Genomic DNA, 16,625 nt, shown 5'->3' with positions numbered 1-16,625 from the left:
AGAAATTAAACTTCAGAATACAAAAGTAATTCTTTCTTCTCCAGCGAATTGGGAAGTCTTATCAGTCCATGGTAAAGTATATTCTTCAAAGCTCACCTTTTTATTCACAGAGTCTATTGGCCGGAAAAATATTTAAAAGAGAAAAAGATATTACTTCGGAAATACGCACAATCATATATAGACGCAACTCCTACTACTAACAACTCACAGGAGCACCAGACTACCTGAGGCCACTACAACTGCTTATACTCCTCTTTTACCCCAATATATTCATACCTTCACTCATTACCCCTCTCACAAAAGTTTAGTATCCTTTAAATCCTTCCTTGTGGCCTCTTTGTATCCCACCGACCTACTTTTTAGTTTGGCCCCAGTTGGATGGCGAAAAGGCACAGTCTTTGGCAATTTAGACACACCTACTACTACTAACAACTCACAGGAGAACCAAACTACCTGAGGCCCATGCAACTGCTTATATTCCTTATCTACCCCAATATATTCATACCTTCACTCATTACCCCTCACACAAAAGTTTAATATCCTTTAAATCATTCCTTGTGGCCTCTTTGGAGACCACAAGCATCACATTTGGAGACGACTTACTTTTAGTTTGGTCCCAGTTGGATGGTGAAAAGGCACAGTCTTTGGCAATTTGCCATCTTTCTTCTATAAAACGTAACCTATCCATCTTAAATTTTCTTTGATTATAGCCCTAGAAACTGGGACAGTACCACCTTTTTGTACAACTTATTGTTTTTACACCGTCACTCAGAATAGTACTTAAGACTATTTCTAGACGATCCAACAAGAATTAAATCTGGATGTACTCCTGACAAAATTTTTTAATTTTCAAAACTTCTTTTGGCAGCTGCATAAAGAGCACGGAAAATAATATCTGAGACCACACTGGCTAATCATGACAAAACTAAAAATTGTAAAGAAGAGAAAACTAGGATAATTACAGGCAGTGAAAAATAGAAGACAACTATGCAGCTATTTTGGTCGACACCTCCGCTTGACCATCCTTAGTGAAGAAGAATAATAATACAAAAAATACAGATAAAAGTCAAAAGGATAATGTAAAAATCAAACCTTAAAACAAGCGCTGAAACTAAATAAGAAGACCCTTTCCAAGCAACAATGAAAAGTAACTGAATAAAAATACAATATTGATGGCCCTTCAAGAATACAAAATACAATACTGAGTGGTGTTGAAACATATATATATATATATATATATATATATATATATATATATATATATATATATATATATATATATATATATATATATATATATATATATATATATATATATATATATATATATATATATATATATATATATATATATATATATATATATATATATATATATATATATATATATATATATATATATATATATATTTCTTTCGAATTTTATAACTTAAGGCCACATTATAATTTAGTATAATTTAATATTTTATTATTTAATGACATCTATATAAATTCCGTGATTCCCTGAAAATTTGTTATTATCCTGGGTCATTGAACTGTTCGTTTTATATGTATTCTAATATGCAGAGGATATTGTTTCCATGTCTAAGCGCCCTCCTAATTAAATTATCCCTCAGTAATTATCCTTACTTACCAATTAACATCAATTAAGGTAAGTGGATTTGATTCATGACTGCAGAAAAGGAGAAAGTCCATGGATGAATTGACTGTAATATTATCCGGTGTGACATGAACCGTCGGAGAATCTAAAAACGATATTTTGAAACTATTATGAAAAACAAGCTATGTATAAAGAAAATGCATTGTTCATACAACAATATTTAAATAATACACAAATTTCTTAAATAGAATAAATATAAAAACATACCAAATACTTCTAAAAAATAAGACTTTAGTACTTAACAAAAATACAAACATAACTGCAAAAATACTTTATAAGAATATATGAATACAAAATAAGGATAAATTTACATCTAGAAAATATACAAATTGTTAATAAACAACACTTTTATGGAAAAATTTCAACATAAAATGGAAATACCGAACCTTTGTTTTCTTTCTTTTTCCACTTTTGGCGTAGATTAGTTAGGTTGGATATTTAAATGTTCTACAATTTATTCAAAAACAAGACAGCGTTTAAAAAATTGTTAAAAAAATGTTTTGCATCCTCCCTTTGTCTCTCCCTCGTGCTTCTCTTTGTTTTTACACCCAAAATATAGTTTTTTCGGCGAAGAAAAACACACACTTTTTTCTTTTTTTTCAAAAAATCAGCAAATCCTGCCAAATGGTCATATACAGGTGTACCATCCTAGTGCAGTAACATTTCAAAATAATTACACCAGTTTTTAATAAACTCCAATTAACGCAAAGTGTCATTAAATCTCTTTTTCATCATCAAGAAAAAACTACAGAAACGAATTGATCTTTCATTTTTATGAAAATATTCCTCAATTTTCCCTTTGTTGCTAATATCACGTGCCCAAAATAAAATAAAATAAAAGCTAAGCATTTCCTTTTTTCTCCCAAATTTCTTCTTTTTGTTCCTCCCAAGTTTCCTGATATTAATGAATTAAATAAAACCTTATTTTTTGTATGATTCTATTACTTTTACAAGAACTATTTAGAATTTTTTTATATTAATATTTGTGTTAAAACAAACATAAGGTATTATATTTTTTTCGCGTCAAAGGGGGAATATTAATGAGCTCAATAAAAACAGTTACTTGTACCGCTTCACTGACTTTCTAGAATACGGTAAGAAATCGCAGAAAAAAAATAACCTTTAAGCAACTGAGGCAATTTTTTAAGAGCAAAAAGCGGAAAGCGTAATTTTAGTCATAATAGTTGCTAAAACACCCATTTAACAGCAGAAAATAGACCGCTTTTTGAACATTTAATTTTGAAAAAAAAAATCTTTATAGAGAGGGGGCTTCACAGATAGGTGTATAGGAAGGCTTCATAGATAGGTGTCGGAACCTCTACAATGGAGTATTCTGATATGCTGAATTCAATGGTGTAATTTTGAACAAAATCACTCGCACTTTTGAGGTTTTTTTTTACCTCCCCTCTTTCTCTTGGGCGCACATGGGTATTATTTCAGGTGGGGGTAGGTCAAAGACCCCCGTATGTTCTGAAAAATACCTTGGTTTGCTATTTTATCGAAAAATACGTTTTTTCCTACTTTAATTAAGAAAAACAATCAGTCTGAAAAAAAAGTTTGCCACCCCCCCTGTATTTTCAGGAATTGACGCCCCTATGGGCACAGCTCTGCTTGCAGGTAATTGTCATCAAAAACTTCCAAAGGAGTAAGTAATGAAATATTAAAAACTAAGTCACCTTCGCAGCACGGTTTTCGAAGTACTGAAGTTTACCAATATCAAACAGTTCGTGGTAACGAACTGTAAGTAAGGAGCAACCCGGCTCAATATTGACCGAAACTCTTAAAAACGGAATTTCGATACCAATAGATACATCAGAAGAATCATATTTTTATGCTAATTTCAAATATATAAGTTTCATTAAGTTCAGTCTCACCCATCAAAAGTTACGCACCTGAGAAAATTTGCCTTATTTTCGAAAAAAGGAGTAAACAACCCCTAAAAGTCATAGAACCTCAAGAAAAATCACACTATCGGACTCAGTATATCAGGGAACCTTCTATAGAGGTTTAAATCTCCTATATACAAAACTTTGGAATTTCTTATTTTTTTGCTGAAGAAAGATCACGGATGCGCGTTTATTTGTTTTTTTTTTTTTTATTTTTTTTTTTTTTTTTTTCCTAGGTATGATCGTATCAATCCAGTACTCCTAGAATATCGTGAGAGGGCTCATTCGAATGGAAATTAAAAGTTCTAGTGCCCTTTTTAAGTAACCAAAAAAATTGGAGGGCAACTTGGCCCCTTCCCATGCTCATTTTTTTTCTGAATTCACCCACTCAAAATTTTGAGATAGCCATTTTGTTCAGCATAGTCGAAAATCTAATTAATATGTCTGTAAGCATGACTTAATCCCCACAGTTCCCGGGGGAAGGGCTGCAAGTTATAAACTTTGCCCATTGTTTACTTATAGTATTGGTTATTGGGACGTATACAGGCGTTTTCTGGAGGAATTTTTTTCTAGTGGGGGGTGGGGGTCAGAGTAGGGGTTAGGGGGGAGGATCTTTTCATGGAGGATATTTCCTTGGGGGAAGGGACATTTCTATGAAGGGGCGCCAGATTTCCAAGCATTATTTAAAAAACGATCAGAAATTAAATAAAAAAAAAGTTTTTTAACTGAAACTAAAGAGTAACATTAAAACTTAAAACGAAAAGAAACGATTACGTATATGAGAGGGGTCGCCCCTAGTCAACACCTTGCTCTTTGCGCTAAAGGTTTTTTAGTACCTTCGAAAGAGCTATCTATTCTAAATAAACGGTCGTTATGATTCATGGGTTTGTGATTCGAACAAAATTCAAACTTTAGCGTAAAGAGTGATGCATTGACTAGGGGGGTGAACTCCCTAATATACGTAATAAAACCATACGAATATAAAAATTCGTTACGTAGGTTAATTCGTAAGTTACGTCAGAACAACATGTCGAGAAAGCCAATTAGCCAAAAAAGGAAAATTAATATGCGAATTTTGTTTTAATTATCCATGTGCGGTGAGCCAAAACCAAACCTGCATTAATTCAAAAACGTTCAGAAATTAACTAAAAAAAACAAGTTTTGTTTAACTGAAAGTAAGGAGCGACATTAAAACTTAAAACGAACAGAAATTATTCCGTGTATGAAAGGGGCTGTCCCCTCCTCAACGCCTCGCTCTTTACGCTAAAATTTGACTCTATCTCACAACTTTATTTTTTAAAACAATAAAAAACTTTAGCGTAAAGAGCGATGCGTTGAGGAGGGGACAGCCACTTTCATATACGGAATAATTTCTGTTCGTTTTAAGTTTTAAAGTCGCTCCTTACTTTCAGTTAAACAAAACTTGTTTTTTTTTATAGTTAATTAGCTATAGGAACTACAGTGAAAAGTGGAAAGAACAGTCAATCCATGGCCATAGAGACGGGGCTATCTGATGGTAGAATAGTATTTTCGGGACGAGATTGGTTTTCTAAGTAAAATCGCCTTTTCTTATTAAACCAACTGAATATTATTCAAAGACTCTGTCATCTTTTTCTGAAGCATAGAAAAGGGAAATGAAGCATAGAGGACTGATTTCCCTAAGATAGGGCTTATAGAAACAGAAAAAAGAGACGACTTCCATATACATCTGTGTTAAAGTGTGCTTTAACTGCCTTGATTCGTTTTTGTGACGACAAAACTTACGCTTTTCTAGTCAATCACGCAATTCCTTAAGCGTAAGTCAGAAAGGAAGGCCAAATAACCTTAACTTTTTATCCGTTGTTTCAATGTCCAGCTCCTATCAAGTAAATGGAACGAAAAATTTTTCCTTTTGTATGGAATTTTAAGCAACGAATGAACAGTTTTGGAGTCACAATATTTTTTTCAAGTAAACTTTCCGTCTCTCTGTGTTTTAGATATAATTTAACTATCAGCTGTAATATACTTTATCTTAATATAATAAAAAAATACTATTAAATACGAAGTTAAGAGCTAAGCTCTTCTGAGTTCTAGCCACTATATTAAAGGACTAGATAAAATTGGTCTAGCTCCTTATTGCCACCAAAAGCCAACACTAGTTTGTTTCTCTACACTAATAAATAGTTTTTAAATTATCCAACAAAGAGATGTAGGTCATTGGGGAAGCCAAATAACCCCACCTTTTACCTGTTGTTGTATTTACCTTTTGTGTCACTGTCATATTTTGATCCAGTAAGAACAACGCACCGGATTTTTTTTTTAAGATTTTAATTCAAGTAAAAAAGCAAATAGTTTCTAAATCCCAACATTCTTTACAAATAATTTTTTTTTCCTTTGAGGTTCTAGAAATATTTCGCTTTTATATTAAAAGAAAACTACTATCAAATGGAAATTAAAATCCACACTCGTCGAGGATATTAAGGAACTAAATGAAAATTGGTGTAGCTCTTTATCACGATCAAAAAGCCTACAATCTAATTTATTTCTCGACACTGAGAACTAGTTTCTGAAATTATAGAACTAAAAATGGGACCAACAGAGCAAGATAATTATGTAATCCTGGGGATTCTTTAATACGATGATCGTTCAACTTAAAATCCTTTCCATTCTTCTGATCAACGATGTGAAAGTGTTGAATGATCCTTGAAGATTTCCGAATCATTTTCTCTTCTTTGTCGCTTAGACATATGATTTCCAAGGAAGAAAAGATGGACTATGTCATGCAAGTTTCTTTGTTTATTTTTAATATATGAATCACTGTGTGACAGATAAGAAGTCGAACAAACACTTTCTTAAAAGGGTCCATTAATGTACCATTCCGACTATAGAATGCGCGCTGGGGCAAAGGCACTTAAGCTAGAAGAAAGGAGGGCTAAAAACAAAGTATTGCTCCAATGAGGGCTTTTCCATTTATTTCCCATTTGAGGGCTTTCCCATAGGGCACTTCATAATAATAATAATAATAATATAATATAATGCGAAAACGGGCTTGCGCCTCTATCTACAAAAATTTAAATAATGAAATGCTTTTTCACTATAATGATTGTCAATCTTGTTTTTAATGCATTGACTGAATCTGAGTTGAAAGTGTCGGACGGTAGTGCGTTACACTCGAAGACAATGCGGTTGCTGAATGCCCATCTACTAACATCTCTTCTGAAACGCTCTTCGGTTAGCTTAAACTCGTCACCTCTCAGGTTATTATTCTTGAATGTTATTATCTCTTCTGGAGGGATGCTGTCGTAGTATATGTTGCATATTTTATATACTTCAATAAGATCTCCTCTCAAGAATCGGTATGAGAGACTTGGAAGCGACAATTTTTTCAGACGAACTTGGTATGATAAGTCTCTAAGTGATGGAACAAATTTAGTAGCCCTCCTTTGGATTTTTTTTCTATTGCATTGCTGTCTTTTTGAAAAAATGGTCTGGTTGTTGTATGACCGTATTCGATCATTGGTCTCACTAACGATTTGAAGAGTTTAGAAAACAATGTTGAGTCAGTAAGAGAGAAATCTCTTCGAATAATTCTCAAGACTTGTGATACCTTAGAGATGATTGACTCGTAGTGCTTGGTGAAAGTCATGTCACTGTCTATTGTCACTCCCAAGTGTCGCTCTTCTTTTTGTATAGGTATCTGTTGTCCTTCAAACCACTAACAACAAAATATTGCTCCAATGAGGTCTTTCCCCTTTATTCTGTACAGGTTTCACCTAGTTTTTTTTTTCGTGGAGGGAAAAATAGTCATAAAACGTATTTTTAAATAAGCAAATTTATAGTTTTGCTATTTTCAATCAGTTTTTTATTGTTTTGTCGCTAATTTTTCTGCTATTTATGCTTAAAATATGTTACTAGTTTGTCGTGTAAGACCAAAACAAAAATATTTTAGCAGCAAATTTATAGCTTGAAGAATTTTTTTTTAGTGGGAAAGAATACTAAAAAACTATAAATAGCCAACTTTTCTGTAGCGTCTAGCACATGTTTGATCCATAAGCTTTGGTGAAGCGGGAGAGAGGTTAACAAGCTATAGTTCATCAGAACTAAAACTGCTTCACAATTGCATCGTTCATTTTTTGCCAACAACAAATATCCATTTTTTAAGTATCCCTCTGCGATATTCATATTCTTTTAATTTTTAGCGAATAAATAATCAAGGCATAGCCAAAGAGAAATAGAAAGATAACTCTTCTATTATTTTTTGGGTAAAAAGTTTGTCTTAATCTCATCACTTTGCATCTGTGAAGGATTTTTGTAAGCCAGTCGAATTCTTACTCATTTCTGGAGAGACAAATAGTCCTAAGTTCTTAAAAACAGATCTGTTTTAAAGCCGTCTGTGTAAAATTTAAAGCCAATAAAAGGAACAAAAAGTTAAATTCTGCCTAATGTGCTCTACTGGGTGAAATTTTGTGCTAGTAAAACACGCAAAACTTTTGGAGTCCCGAAATTCATGGAAAGTAGTCTCTTCCCTCTATTCCCATGTGGTATAGCTTATAATAGACCTAGATTTGGTTCCCAGGAATCTTTAATTTTTGTTGATTTTGCCAACAAAAGGAGAAAAAGATAGAAGTTATTTTGTGCAGTTTTAAACAATAGTTTAGGACAAGATCTGCAACTACAGAAAAGTAGATTATGGAAACAAAAATATGGTTTTATGTAATTGCATCTGACATTGTGTTTCTCCAAGATAGATAGTAGATAGCAAAATAGATAGTATAGATAATATATATATATGTATATTTTTAAGCGATCAATTGTGTATTTATGAATTAATGTATTTATTTATGTAATTTTTCAAGAAAACGGCTCCATACTTTTTATATATTTTTTTTTTCAAATTAGCACACTGAGATTTTCTGGCATGAAAAAAATGATCTAGATAGGTCACAAATTCGAGAAAATTTGTTTAGAATCTTAATTTTGGAAATTATTTTGCATGTAAATGACGTCGTATTCATTTTCTTCATGCTGCAGTCTAAAGAGCAAATTACATTATTTTTTTTCAGGGGGTGGAACCGCTTTTTGTGATCTAAGATGCATGCAAAATTATACAAGATGACAAATGATTCCGAAAGACTAAAGTAAAAGGTATGGAATAAGTGAGAGTGAGAATCAGAATCATACTGAATTGCAAATAAAAAAGTTGCACAGAATATCTGCAGTTAGAAGACAATCCGAACATTTATATATATAAATATATATATATATATACATATATATATATATATATATATATATATATATATATATATATATATATATATATATATATATATATATATATATATATATATATATATATATATATATATATATATATATATATATATATACCGTAGCTTCACCGTAGCTGCTAGAACTGAAAATGAGTTGATGACTATATTGAAACAAGGTATTTCTTCGATTGAAAAGTGGATGCGAGTAAATAAATTGAAACTGAATCATAATAAGTCGAATTTTTTGATTTATGGTAGAATTACTGGACATTATCCATGGATTAATAATATAGAAGTAGGGCACCATACTATTGTAAGATCTACTAGTACTAGATACCTTGGTGTTATAATTGATGAAAGCCTTAGTTTTAAAGACCATATTGCATCTGTTAACAGCAAATTGTCTCGTAATATTGGTATTATGCGTAAACTTAAGTATCTTTTTCCGTGTGAAATTCTGAGAATGTTGTATTTTTCTATGGTTCACCCATATCTCATTTACTGTTGTATGGTTTGGTCAAAAACATTCGTAACTCACCTCCATCCGCTCTGCGTAACACAGAATATGGCAATTAGAGTTCTTTATGGTAATCAAATTGACCTATCTGTATTGGTGAGGCATCTTTACCGCGAGTATAAAATTCTACCGTTGGCAGGAATATGTGTATTCTATAATGCTCTGTTTATGTTTAAATATTTAGCTTCGGAGTTACCATCATGTTTTTCAGGAATGTTTAGTCTTGCGTCTACTACTCACGATCATTTGACACGATCTTCTCAGTTGGTGCGAAGACCAGCTATGGTCACATCTAGGTCTAGGTTTTCAATTCGCCATGTTGTTCCGTTAGTTTGGGAGAGTTTGCCAGAGGATTTGAGAAATGTTGGAGGTTTGCAGGATTTTTGTAAGTCGCTAAAGAACCATTGTTTTGATGTGTATATTTTGAATGGATTATTCCACGCCACTTAAGTTTTGTTTTTGAGGAGGGTTTAGTTGCAGCTGAATATGATTATAATTATTTTAATTTTTTTTGGTGTTGTTTGGAGGTTGGTTGGTTTTGGGGTCCGGTAAGTTGAGCTATATTTGTTTTTTTTTTTTTATTATTTTTATGGTATTATCTATTTTTTTTTTTTTTTTTGTTGGTGTTTTCTTGGTTTTTTGATTTATTAGGTGGGTTTTCTCCCGCACAAGCATTGCTTCAGGGAATCGATGATGTATATATTTTTTTTTTTAAATAAACCCAATGTTACTTACTATATATATATATATATATATATATATATATATATATATATATATATATATATATATATATATATATATATATATATATATATATATATATATATATATATATATATATGAAAGACATATCGCCGAACCTTTGTTTCTTTCAATTGTTCAGGCTGTGGGACAAAAACTTCTTTTTCTTCCAACGATTTATCTAGTCCCTGTTTTTGATTCTCAAAAGTATGGTAGGTATTGATGACCTTATCTATGTCAAAATCCAATCATTATCGCTATCATTTTCAATTTGTTTGGTTCGTTACACCTCGGCTTATCTTTCGTCATTATGAAATACGTATCGCCGAACCTTCCTTTATTTTAACAAAGGTATGGGGCACGCGAAAGGCTTCTATATATAGATTCTCACTGTCGCTTGTCTTCTAAACGCAGACAATTTTAGCCTTTCCTTAATGTTATGACGTCTAAATGGACCTTAAATTAGAAGTGGTGCCTTTGTAAAATTACATTTTTTTTATTTGGACCTTTAACTTTTGCCTCGGCTTGTCTTTTGTCATTATGAAAGACATATCGCCGAACCTTTGTTTCTTTTAATTGTTCAGGTGGTGGGACAAAAACTTCTTTTTCGTCCAAGGATTTATCAAGTCCAGGTTTTTGATTTTACAAGGTATGGAAGGCATTGACGACAACCTTTGTTTCTTTTAATTGTTCAGGTGGTGGGTGCCAAAACTTCTTCTTTTGCCTTGGCTTTTCTTCTGTCGTTATGAATGACATGTCGCCAAAGCTTTGTTTCTTTTAATTGTTCAGGTGGTGGGACAAAAAATTCGTTTTATCCCAACGATTTATCCAGTCCATATTTTTGATTTTCAAAGTATGGTAGGTATTAATGACCTTATCCATGTCAAAATCCAAAACTCAGTAATCATCGCTATCGTTTTTAATTTGTTTGCTTCGTTACACCTCGGATTATCTTTCGTCATAATGAAATACATATCTCCAAACCTTTATTTTGTTTTTTTTATAAAGACATGGTAGGCATTGATGACCTTATCCATGTTAAAATCCCAAACCCAAACATCATTGCTATCATTTTCTATTTTGAAATGTTTTGATTCTTGCTGTCTAGGTTGATTTTCTTTGACTCGCTGCTCTTCATTTTCATTTTTGACTCCCTCCCTAGTTCTGTGTCGTATGTAACCGCGTGTGTCTTTTCCCTTTATTTTCATTTTTAACACGCTCTAATCGTCGTTTTCGAATATCTTTTAACCGCCCACCTCTTTACTCTTCATTTCCATTTTTGATACATTTTTGGATTTTGATTATTTCAAACAATTTAGCAATGGCCTTTGCTTTAGCTGTCCGTATTAGTGTTGTCGCATTTGATTGTCCAGGTTGTCAAATTTCACATCTTATCACGTTTGATGGTTCAGTTTTTGGTTCCAAAGAATCAACATTTATAGTAACTGTAACTGCAATTTTTCGTTTTTTTGGGCCTTTCAACTGACGTTTTATCATATAATTGACTGTTGCGTTGGAAAATTTTGAATTAAAGTGGGTAATCCTCTAGGTCCCCCTAACTACGGATCCCAGGGCATCTGATCGGGTTTCCACCTACCCTAGGAATAGCTCTGATGAGACGTTAATTAAATTCGTGAATAATATCTTTTTCAAAAGATTTCTCTCTTTGTAGAGGTTATTATAAAAGTAAAAATTCTCTTTGACGTTAATTTCTACCAAAATTGTCAACTAATTTCATAATTTTTTCGGTTACTACACATCACTGTCAGCTAGAACAGTAGACTAAAATTTGTGGAAAGGTCTAGTGATTGAAGCCTACTTGATAATTTAAACTGAATCACCGACTCAGGTAATATGCAGGCAAAACAAATCTTTTCTGCAATCCAGCGGTAACAGAATAGGCTAAGTAATTTTAAAATAATTTAGGAAAGCACCATTCAAGGACGAATTAATTTAAAATACATAAAATATAAATGAAAGACAACAGAATAATCAAGCAACAAACCTTTTCAAAAAACTTCAACTTACAATGATGACACTCGACAAAAGCTCAATTAAAATTGAGGTAAAAACATGGAATTTATTAAAACTGAAGATAAAAAGATGAAAAGTTATGTCATACTGTTTGCTTTTACGTTTGATTATTGAGAATGAGAAATTTTTCGAATGGGCATCTAAACTTCAAATTGACCTCCGAAATTGTTTTGTCATCTTTTTGCATTCACCCTTATTTTTGGAAATAACCTTTACGAAAATAAAAATCTAAGGACCAGTCAAGCATTTTGACACAGAAACAATACAAAAATAAAATAGAGAAATGAATCATTTTAAAAATCAGACTCTGAAATTGACCAATTTGGCCTTTGATCAAAAGAGGACATTTAAAATTAGTAAAGATTTTAAAATTATTAAAATTAGTAAAGACTAAAAATTAGTAAAGATTAGTAAAGAGAAGGTTCCATGGGTGTCAACTTTTACATCCAATGCTTTTATGTTGTGCTTTAATCGTTACTTTTATTATTTGCTATTATTTTGCTTTTATTATTTTCTTTTATGTTATTGCATTTATGTTTTCAACTCTAAAGAAAAATCCAGGTTTTATTTTGTGTTTTCCTTTATGTTTTAGCACTAAGAATAAGGAATTTTTTATATAGACTTCTAAAGCCAAATAAACTTTTAAAACCGTTTCCGTATGGACTTTTAAAGTTCAGATTGACTTCTAGGGTTGTTTTTCTCATCTTTAGGAATTAAACCTTATTTTTGGAGATAATTTTTACGAAAATAAAAAGTCAAAGATTACCAAGCCTTTTGAGACTAAAAAAATGAAAAATAAAGTAAAGAAAAAAAAAAAAAAAAATTAAGAATTGGACTTCGAAAGTAATTGATTTGAAGTTCAATCAATCGAGGACTTTTAAACTTCAAAAACATTTCGTGGTTCTTTTTATGTACAGTTTTACACTCTTATCCTTTATTTTTTGCTTTTTGCTTCTTATCTTTGCTTTTATTATTTGTTTTTATGTTATTCCTTTTATGTTCTAAACCCCAAAGAAATGTACAGGGTTTTTAGAGTTTTATCTTATGGTTGACCGCTTGAATAAGATTTCCACATGGATTTCTGAAGTCATACAGACTTTTAAGGTAATTTTTGAATGGATTTCTAAAGTTCATATTAGCTTCCAAAATTGTTTTTGTCATATTTCGGAATTGGACATAATTTTGGAAGAAAATGATTACTAATATAAAAGCTAAGGGTCAACCAAGTGTTTTCCCTAAAAGAAATGTATATAAACAAAAAAAAAGCTTTTAAAAGGGTTTTAAGCAATCACTTTCGGTAACGATCAATTAGGATTTTGAAAGGCTCATTTATACATGCTACAGACCCCTAAGATTTGTTAGATTAACTGAAAAGAGAATATTTCAAATATTTTCAAGAAATACTTAAAATAGTTTCAAGCTCCTTTGGATCTAGGATGAATAATTCAGTAAAAAAAATTTTATTCTAAAAATAGAAAACTTTGTCTGCCACACGATAGAAATATATTCCTTATTTGATCCCCTTTAGCTGTATCTTTGGCAACAGCTAAATTTTATAAGTAAACTTCTCTCCCCAAGTTTACTTTCTAAGCCTGTTTCCGAAACTTTAATTTGCTTACTTATGCAAATTGAGCATTACTTAAAGCCCTTTGCCATATCATTTCTGATGTATTCTAAAAATGGGACGATTTTATGCAGCTGTGTCTAAGCAAATTCAGTCCAAATTTTTGAGTTACATATGGGATCGTTCAGCTCACTTTTTCTAGTCAAACTATTGGAGTCAGATATGTTTCCAGTTGCCTTTGTTTCAAATCAGCACTACTGTTTGTTTCTTTATACAAATTGTCATCAGCAGTCTCTACCTTAGTAGAGGTCAGGGTACTTGTGTATTATACGGCAAACACTCAAGTGCTTCATTTAATTAGAATTCGTTTCTTTGGTGCTCAATCCTAATGAAATATCACAAAATATGATGAAATTATAATACGTTAGAAACAAATTTGGCCTATATATTTGCACATTTTAATCTGTATAGATTTTCACGTGGTAGGTCTGTTTGATATGTTTTTTTTTGTGAATATTGGTATTTAATAAAAATGAATTTTCTCTCTCACATTAGGGGAGTGGGGGTAAAGTATAGCGGGTCTTCATGCAACATGTGTTAGATACAATTGTTCTGCATATTATGAAGTAGGGTTTGTTCTCTAACTTTACGCTGTCCAAATACTTTACCCCCCTCCAATGTACAAATATATAGCCCAAATTATATATTTCCTATTCTGTCACTTGTCTCTGTCTTGTCTTACGCTAAGCTGAAAGAAACCTACGAAGAAACCGGTTTTTTCTCAGCGAAAAACGATTTTTACTTAACGAAGAAACGAGTTTTACACACTGTCAACTGCAGTGTTTGCCTTATAATACACAATTACCAAGGGCAGAGACGGAAATTTGACACTTTTTCCTGTAAGGAGGTTGTTAAACGGGTAAAAAAAAGTTCATGTATTGGAAAAATGACTTACAAAGAACTTGTAATGTTACTGATGTCTTGATTGGGGCTTCCCCTTTATCCAGCATGACTTGGTTTGTTGCCTCACATGTTAAAACTCGGCCATTATCCTCCTTGTTAACCTTCAAACTCAAATGACTCCGTGTTTCATACGTCTTGTCCGTCTAAAACGAGATTTAACATACAAGAGACAGCATTCATGACTAGAAACATTGCTTATACAGTATAACAAAATAATTGTACATGAAAGTGAATTCTTCCTATCTTAATAATTTTCGTATCTAATTTGTTTAAAATCCTGGGCATTACGTGCCCTTGTTGGACTAGAACCCGCAGAAATTAGTGCAAACAGGATAATGGCTATTGCCAAAAAAAACTCCTCAAGGCCTGAGCGTCATTTGTAGTCTTCCTGGCATTAATAATAATAATAATAATAATAATAAAAAAAATCTGGTACTAATGAACCCACAGCTATGAGGGATAAACGATAAAGAACACCTATATCTTTTAACCAGAAAACTTTTTTAACCAGAAAACTTTTTGGATTGGGAAGGAGAGCTAGTATTCACTCCAAAAAGCTAAGCAGATATGTTTTACTTGGGGATTTTGTAGAAACCGTAGAATTTTAGGGATGGAGAAGAGCGTGTTAGTATACAAGGAAGTGCAGCAAACCCGAAACGACCAAGAAATCCAAGAGTGACAAGCCCAAAGAGACCAGTTTATATATTTGAGGTTTTACTCCCGAGCAAAAGAGTGTTGGGGGGATGACGTTTATTTTAAATTTCGATTGAATGGAGAGGATTGGAAGAAGTTCCTGTTGATGAGAGGGCATAGTTTGAATTTAGAAGAGGAATTTTTTTATAAAGTTTAGGTTGGTGGCTTTTGACCGATGTGTGAATGAGAATCTCTTTCATTCTGTATCCGAGTGTAAAGAGCTGTCTGAGTTGCGGAATGAATGCTTTGGAAGACTGTTTGGGAGTAACTGTTGGTTAACTAAGCGGATGTCTGAGAGGAACGCGTGTTCTACTAAACAGTTGTGTAAGTTCGTTCGCACAGGGGATAAACATAGGATGTTTGAGGGAAAAGTTTGTCAAGGATTTTAGGAGTTTAATTTTATTATGATTGTTGCTTTTCGGTTAAAAATTTTACCCTAGTTTGTATTTTGTTCTTCGACTTTATTTGTGGCAAACAGGCAAACAATTGAAGACCGACTAGAACCAGGTGAACAGTCGTAAGACAGGGAAGACTTAAAGTTACATCTATGTGAACCTGTTCTTATAAAACAGTAAATGTTTGAATGAAGAAGTTACTACTCTTTATTTTCTATTCTTTTTTACGGATATTCCTCGGAGATTGAAGTTTTTGAGACATAATTGAGCTGTAAACTCTTCTCAAGCGTGTGCACTTGTGTTGCAACTCCTTCTATTCTTGAGTTTTGAAGAGGTTTCCACAATACAGGACCCTCAGTGTTTATATAAAATTTGTAAACAAAAATAATAGCTTTGAAGATATGTTAAATGAGAATAGAAACTTGCAGATGAGGAGGGAGAATTGGAGACGGGATATTTCAAATTTATAGCTTATACTTGGGCTGTTCCGAAGCCAACTTGATTAAGTCTAATCTTTTATTTCGAAATTTAAGCTGTCAAGTACTTGTTAGACAAAGGAAGTTAGAGGATCACAGAGATACTCCTTTAGGATTGGCAACAAAAATTCGCCATTAATTTCTAAACATCTTTTTGCTATCCTGGACATTTTCTAAAAAGATAATTTGCTCAAAGTCAAAATTAGCTATTTAGCTTCGCTAAACAGTTTTTCCGTTGTTTGTTTCGCGGTTTGTCTAACTGTCTTCTGAGAAGTCAGATCGTTTTCAGGAAAAGAATAATCACGAGTAAAAGTAATTTAGTATATGAGAAAAAAATATATTAAAAACCCAAATTTACAGAGCATTATCCTTCCCTTAACAAGATCTAGTATAAGCCTTATACCAGATTTGCAACTCAGAAATACTTTCAAATGTTTTGAC

At 32.3% G+C, this 16,625-nt stretch overlaps 1 protein-coding gene across 11 annotated transcripts in view; it reads right to left on the bottom strand.

Moving 5' to 3' along the window:
* Positions 1–16,625, bottom strand: part of nrm (neuromusculin) — a 326,404-nt gene that overhangs the window by 113,805 nt on the left and 195,974 nt on the right. For all 11 annotated transcript variants that reach the window (XM_089091978.1, XM_089091975.1, XM_089091971.1 and 8 more), the window contains 2 exons: positions 14,613–14,763; positions 1,634–1,745 (listed from right to left, as the gene is read on the bottom strand). In XM_089091978.1, coding sequence (XP_088948104.1) covers positions 1,634–1,745; positions 14,613–14,763 — 263 coding nt within the window. The remainder of the gene's footprint in view (positions 1–1,633; positions 1,746–14,612; positions 14,764–16,625) is intronic.

This window comes from Artemia sp. Qi Xiang Cuo, chromosome 7, assembly GCF_049724085.1.
Source record: "Artemia sp. Qi Xiang Cuo chromosome 7, ASM4972408v1, whole genome shotgun sequence".
NCBI lineage: Eukaryota > Metazoa > Arthropoda > Branchiopoda > Anostraca > Artemiidae > Artemia > Artemia sp. Qi Xiang Cuo.
The sequence above is the reverse complement of the archived record's forward strand: the minus strand, read 5'-3'. Positions and strand labels throughout refer to the sequence as shown.